General features: G+C 52.7%; 1 protein-coding gene across 1 annotated transcript; it reads left to right on the top strand.

Annotated features, from left to right (window-relative positions):
* The first annotated feature begins 1,828 nt into the window (after positions 1 to 1,828).
* ATOX1 (antioxidant 1 copper chaperone) lies at positions 1,829 to 6,495 on the top strand. Its single transcript, XM_059825434.1, has 4 exons — positions 1,829 to 1,879; positions 3,124 to 3,199; positions 4,529 to 4,686; positions 6,270 to 6,495. Exons 1-3 carry the CDS (start codon positions 1,874 to 1,876, stop codon positions 4,660 to 4,662), a joined length of 216 nt encoding a protein of 71 aa, XP_059681417.1. The 5' UTR covers positions 1,829 to 1,873; the 3' UTR covers positions 4,663 to 4,686; positions 6,270 to 6,495.
* Positions 6,496 to 7,016: the final 521 nt, after the last annotated feature.

The following is a 7,016-nucleotide window of genomic DNA, read 5'->3' as shown; positions in this document are numbered from 1 at the left end:
GTCAGTGGACTGGCATGGGGCCATGCTCAGCATTAATATCCTTCCCCCCACACCCCCCCAGCTATTTATAGACTAAGCCACATTGCAATCTGCCAGTTCATAAATCAGTAGCGCAGACTTTTACAAAGTTTAACATGAGACCAGTGACCCAGCACAACAGCTGTCCAAAATAAACTCTGCCAGGGGGGTCCTAGACATCCCTCCCCAGAGCAACCGGGGGACAGGTAATTCCTCTTTTATAAAGAGGTCAGTACAACAACAGGGTCCTACGCACGTTAAAACAAATGCCCTCACCCCCCCCCCCACGTGCAACAGAAGCTCTCTAGGCAAGGCATTCACATCATCTCCAGCTCAGCCTTCCTGGCAGGGGCTCAGCCTGTTCAGTACGGACTCGGTGCGAGGGGAAGGGTTAGCCAAGGCCAGCCGACACCCCAGGGTGCAGCTCCAGTTGGTGCGGTAGCATATAACCAGAAACACCCTGGTTATTTTTCTTGCTACAGGTTAGGCTTCTTAACAGGAAGATACTGAAGCCCCGCACGTGGTCAGGAAGTATCACCCCCCACGCAGCGCTGCCAGCTCTTCTCAGCCCTGGCAGACGGCACTGCCTCCTTTCCTGGCTACCCACGGCCTGCCAGGGCACCCGACCTGCTCCCGGCCCCCACCACAGCCTCCTCCACCTTGACTAGAGTTTTTAAGAAAGGAGCCCATTCTCCTTCAAAGGGCCAAACAGCCAGGGAAAAAAAAAACAGCAAACCACCCCAAAGCAGATACGCAAACATCTTCAGGGATCAGCATCCTTTCTCTCAACCTATTCCGAAGTAGAGACCCCCCCGGAACCTCCCGCATTCATTAATCCAGTCTAACAGAGCTCTCCTAAACCAGTAAATCTCAAAACCTCAAAAGACAGAGAGGAACAAGCTTTCTGAAGCAGCCCAGCCAACCCTCACGCCTCCTGCCCCATCTTTATGACTCTTCCCACCTCCCTCCCGCAGCTACGTTGTCTCTCTGCTGATCCCTAGCCTGTAATGCAGGCGGGCAGAGCACCAGGCAGGGTGCAGGCAGCTGTGAGGGATCCACACCAAACTTTCTCCACCGCTTTCTCCTTAACTCTTTCTGGCATCTCACGCCTTCCGATGGCCTCAGCCTTACCCCCAGCTCAGGCTTCATCCTAACCCGGACGGCATCAGTCCAGCCACAGCCCCGGCGCATCTCTTCACGAGGAGCGGCAGCATTTTAGCATCAGGAAAATGAGAAGAGAAACACAACCGGGTGAAGTGCGGCTGTGTTTCAGCAACACATACGCCTAAGAATTAAATCACCGTTCCCAAAAGGCTACTAAAAGCAATTTGGTCAGTGTGAAGAACAGCCCAAAGACTGAACGCTTGCATCCCACGGCCTAAGCCAGTTCATGTTAGTGCAAACACAGGCCACCGGCTCCCAAACTCCCGGTGTGCCGAAACCTTCCGTGGAGCTGTCTCCCACCTCGCTGCCCTCCCTGGGCTCCTCTGCAGCTGACCCCGCTCCTGGCCCACGAGTGACTTTGTGAAACCTTCTGAAATGCCGTCTTCGGTGGGGCTACGGGCTTTGAGATGAAGGCGGCCGGAATGGTTCTGCCCGTGCCAGGTTACCGAGAGGGGCCGGGGCCCTCCCTGCCCGGCGTCTACGGGCAGGGGCAAGCCCGGCTCGCCGGGGCACTGGGGCCGGTGTGGGGCTGCCCGAGCCGGGGACTGCGCGGGGCCGCCGGACTCCCCGCGGCCCCGGGGGCGCTGTACGGGGCCGGCGCTCAGGGCCCGGCCTCGGCGCGGAGGAGCCGGGCGCGGCCCGCCCCTTCCTCCGCGCCGAGAGCCGCGAGCCGCCGCCGCCGCGCTCCGCCATGCCGGTGGGTGCGGGGCCCGGGGGGGTGCGGGCGGGAGCGGCTCACCGCGGCCCTCGGCCGGCTCCGCACAGCGCCTGGGCCCGGGCCCGGCTGGGCCGCGCACCGGGGCTGGCTGGGGGCCCGTGTGGGGCCGGGAGGGGCCCGTGTGGGGCCGAGGGCGCCTGTGTGGGGCCGGGGGAGGTGGTGGGGCTGGGCCCAGCGCCAGCGGAGGCGGCGGGGCAGGGCGGGCGCTGCCTGGGCCCGGGCAGCGGGAGGAGCCGGCGGGGGTCCCCCAGCCCGCGGGGCCTCGGCACACGGGACGGCCCCGGGGGGGGCCCGGCGCTGGGACCCCTTCTGCCCCATCCTGCTCCCTCCTTCCCGCACACCGGCCCGCCGAGCGTGCAGGGCATTTGTAAAATAAAAATCAAGAAAATGCTAATTATCCTGGAAAATCCCAATGGGAACGGCCGTTCCCGAACGCCTTTCCCGGGTGAATTGTGTTTGTGAGGGTTTTAGCCTCTCAGTGGCAGGGGGCAAAGGGTGGTTTTGAATAAAAAGAAAAATGGGTTGCGGGTGACAAATAAAAAAACAGCTTTACTTTTCCCTTTCAAGGACAGTAAAAAGCGTGTGCGAGAAAAGGAAATTAGGATCTGTCTGGTGCCAAAGGTTGAGTGCCATGATTAGTGTTAGAGGCGAGCGTGTTTATGTTGACCCAGTATCTCTCACAAGTAGTGAAGATAACAGTGGGGTGGAGTGAAGGGATGGAAAAACAGCACTAATGTTCCTTAAGTTTCAGTTTTGGTAATATTTTTATGAGTTTATTATGTTGGGAACCAGAGGCGTTGTAGACACAAGAAGAATAGGATGGGCAAGCACTGAAAACCTTGCAGACTGAGTCAGGACAGTGGGCAGCTGGAGGCAGGAGACTTGCTTCTCCTGGGCTCCCCAGGGCAAGTGCAGTGGGTCCAGCAGAGGCCCACAGAGATGGCAACCTGTGCTGACCCTGAAGGTGGCCCTGCTCTGAGCAGGGGCCGGACAGTCTCCAAAGGCCCCTAGGGTTATGCTGTGAGGGGCAGCACAAGGACACTGTAGGGAGGAGTACCAAGAGCTCTCGGTTTTGCTGAGGATCCTTTAGTGGCATGTGTGGACCTTTTGGTTGGGGAGGATTTGATCCCACCTCCCCAAGGAGAAAGGCAAGTGTGGAGGATGAGTGCTCGTGATGGGCTGCTGGCTGCGTCCTCCCTGACCCCCCATCTGCCTCTTTTCAGAAACACGAGTTCTTTGTGGACATGACCTGTGAAGGCTGCTCCAATGCGGTCACCCGTGTCCTGCACAGGCTGGGAGGTGAGTCAGTGCTGGGTGTGTGACAGCCAGCTCCAGGGCAGGATGTCAGTGCCCTGGAATCCTTCGTCTTGCAAGGGTAGCGCTGCAGGTAAAAGCTGAAAGTGGCTGATTGGAAACCTCTTGCTCCCCGCTCTGCTCTGAGCCTGCTGCTTACTCAGTAACTCGTCGCTGATTGTTCGCGGGACCCTTGGAGAAATGTCAAGGGAGGGAGGAGCTGCCGTGGCTGCAGGTGGCTCTGAATCACCAGGGCCTCATCCTGAACTTCTGGGAGCTGCACTGGTAGACCCCTGCTCAGGCTGCCAGAAGGGAGGGAGGTGGATGTCCTGCCAGGCGTTGTTCCCAAGGAGGCCTGGGGTATCTGTGGTGCTTCCCTAGATGTGTCATCAGCAGTCACAGAGAAGAGCTGCTGAGCAGAGCATTTGGTGGTTGCCTGCACAGCCTGTTTTTAATACTACCTGGAAAATTATAACCTGTGCCTCCTTTGTGCTGGGATTACCAAGAGAGAAGGACCTGACCTACACTCCCCAGTTGTGAGGACCTGTCATCCTGCTCCCCTGTTCTCACCAAGTGAGAACAGCTTTCAGTCACCAAGGTGAAGGCCTTGCAACTTCTTCCAGACCCTGTTGCCAGGCCGTGGTGATCCCACTTCCTCTGTGTGTGGTTGTCAGCACCTCCAACACTCTTCAACGTGCTGGCCAATACCAGCCTCATGTAATGACATGGCAGAGCTCTCAAAGCTGATACATACCTACAAGTTTTGTGAAAACATGTAGCTGAGTAGAGACTTCATGTCCAATTCCTTTCACTGGGCTCAGAGTGGCTTACCCTTATTAGCCACTGGGAAATCCACATGGGAAAGTGTCTTTTCCTCCCTCCTACTGACAGCTGTTAGCTGGTACCGCCACTGAGGAAACCTGTCCTGACCCTGTCCTAACCCCTACGCTAACTCCCTCGTTAGTGCCGATCCAGGCAAAACCACAGCACAGGCTGAGCTGGTTGGCGATTATAGTGGTTGGTTTAAACTCAGCTCATGCTGGTTATTGCGTGAGTGATTGTGTTGATCCAAGGTGGGGTGAGCAGATTAAAGCAGTTGAGAAACTGTGGTGCCTGATGCAGATCTATAGGAGATCAGGCTTCCTTCATACTATCGCTGGCAGGACACCAGTTTGGTATTGCTGGCTGGTGGTGGTATCAGGGTTTGTTGGCAGGAGGCACACATACATTTGACTGGTAGCCTTGGGGAGCACGAAGGTGTGAAGGTGAGCTTTCCCTGTGGTCACACTGTCGGGCTGCTCCTAGCTGTGCAAATTTTTTTTCCTTTCCTTGTAGGTGTCCAGTTTGATATTGACCTGCCCAACAAGAAGGTGTGCATCGACTCGGAGCACAACGTTGACACCCTCTTGGAAACACTAAAGAAGACTGGAAAGAACGCTTCCTACCTTGGGGAGAAGTCCGCGCAGTAGCCTTGCCTGGTGTGAGGAGGCTAGGTATATACCAGCTGTATGAAATGCTGAAGAGAGAGATCTGAGCTTGTTCTAGCTCTCCCAGTAAAACAGGCTGCTTCCTGGGAAGCACAAAGTAGGAAAGACTTGCAGGTCCAGCTTCAGAAAACCCCTCATATTGGAGAAGCAGCAGGATCACATACAGCCAGCACCATTTCTGTGTGGGACCCCTTAGCTGCTCTGCAAAGCCCAGGTGTCCCAACTATGGTTGTAGCGGAGAGGTAGAACACAGCCTCTGTGCCATTCCTAGGTGAACCTAGAGTTTCCAGAGCACATCATGCATGAAAACAAATCCTAAAGACATTCACCAGCTGACTAGAGAGAGTGGTGGCCCCCAACAATACCAGGGAGGGACACAAAGACCCCTGTAGGTACATGATGCAGGGGGTTGGTTGTTAGCACAAGGACCTCCAACATCTGATTTTGTTGATATCGCTGTTAATCACTAAACTCGAGGATGGAAAAAGAGCAGCACCCTGCTACCCTTATGAACTTAAAATGTTGTGTTTCAGAATAGCTCCCAGTGCACAGAGCCCCTGGCCAAGTGGACATCTATCCCAAAGACAACCTGATTGTTGCAGCCTCTCGATTTTTCTAGACTTCCAGCAGTATGAGGACACGTACAAAACTCTTTCCTGACTGTGAAATGTTTTTGCAGACAGGGTTTAATTTCAGTGGAAAAGAATGAAGTGGGAGGAGAGGGCTGCCCAATCGCTGCATGTACTGTTCTTTAGTGTCCAAGATTGTTATATTGCATCTCTTAAGAGCTTGTTTCTGTCAGTGGAGCTTTCTAATCCAATGACATTGTTTTAAAATTATCTAGTTTGATCATCACACATATCCAGCACAGATGCACCGAAACCAATTCATGCTGATTTAATTCCTAGTCAGTAAATTAAATTGGGGATTTACACCAGCAGGAATTAAACTGATACAAGAAAGAGTTGAGCTGATACTGATGTGTGTGTGCGATAGATCTGCATTGTTTTTATAGACTGAACAGAACAGATTAAAAATCTGCAATTTGTATCACTTGAACAAGCTCTCAATAATTCCTAGAAATTGTTTAAAATCATAGCTTTAATCAAATAACATTGCTATTTAAAACAGAGAGAAACATGCTCTGAATTAATTAGTGCCTTAAATAGTTTTCAGCTCATAGTCAGTATTGACTGCAAGAGCTGTTTTCAACTTGCAGGGATTTGTGGACTATGTCTCAAATGCCTGCAAAAGTTAACCATTACAGCGAAGCCAGTCTCAAATAATGTGGACGTGTCCCTTTTTTCCCCGGCTGTGTGTTCTCACCGCTTTCCTTATATTACATCAAGGCACCTAAGGAGTCAGTTCAGCTGGCTGACCTGGCAGAACGTTTTCCTCCATAGGGAATATTTTTAGGGGTTCGTCTATAAAAGGAGGGAGGGCGGGAAGTTGCAAATCACTGGCATAGAGCTCAGGTGGATGGCTTTCCTTTGGCTGTGGCCGGCAGAGGGCACCTTTGTATAATATTATCTCCTCTCTGCTTTGGTATTTTTCCCATTTATTTATTTATTTGTTTATTTATTTTTCAGGAACTCAAACATGACTTCAGCAAAAAGATGGCTTAACGGTTTGCATATCTCCCAACTTGCTTTGTCATTTCACCTTTACTACCCTGCCAGATGTCGGAAAGCAGAGGGCTGGCAGGAGGAGACAGCTGCATCTTGGGCTTTAAAAGTGGAGAAATCTAGAGGAGGAGGTTACATGCTGTTTCTAGTCCCACAGTAAATCAAGGCGCTGCTTCTATCTTTCAGTGCATGTCTATGTGTCTTGTGTGTCTTTGTACTGCTTTAAGTGGTTTTCTGTAAAAGACATAGCTCTTAGGGATGGGAAACTACCCATTACATGCAAGACAGGTTTCCCAGGAAACTGCACCTATCTTTAGAAGCTGACCACAATCTCTGCCTGAGGGACATGTCTCAGGAGAACTGAGCCTGAATGTCACTTAGATTCAGGGAATCTGTGTCTTGGCAGATGTCTTTCCATCACAGAACAGACAAACTTTCCATTTGGGATGCAAGTGCTGGGAAGAAGGGACTCTTGCAGCCCCTGAAAGTCAAGGATAACCAAGTGTCCTATTTGAGCTAGATGGGGCTACGAGGCAGAAGTCACTGGACCCGAGCAACATGGTTGAGCTCACAGGCCAACCAAATTGCAAGTAGAAGCAGGGGATACAGACTCAGACTAGGTTTAGTACAGTGCTTTTTAGGGCACTGCATGACCATACAAATGTGAGGAATCATTCTGGATCCTGGGCCCAGCTCAGGACACCTAGTTCA

The sequence above is a fragment of the Gavia stellata genome, chromosome 16, assembly GCF_030936135.1.
Source record: "Gavia stellata isolate bGavSte3 chromosome 16, bGavSte3.hap2, whole genome shotgun sequence".
Classification (NCBI taxonomy): Eukaryota; Metazoa; Chordata; class Aves; order Gaviiformes; family Gaviidae; genus Gavia; species Gavia stellata.
The sequence above is the reverse complement of the archived record's forward strand: the minus strand, read 5'-3'. Positions and strand labels throughout refer to the sequence as shown.

Bases quoted from the DNA above. Each gene is read 5' to 3' on its own strand.
- ATOX1 (XM_059825434.1), top strand. The intron at 3,200-4,528 runs GTGAGTCAGTGC...CTTTCCTTGTAG, and splicing joins TGTCCTGCACAGGCTGGGAG to GTGTCCAGTTTGATATTGAC.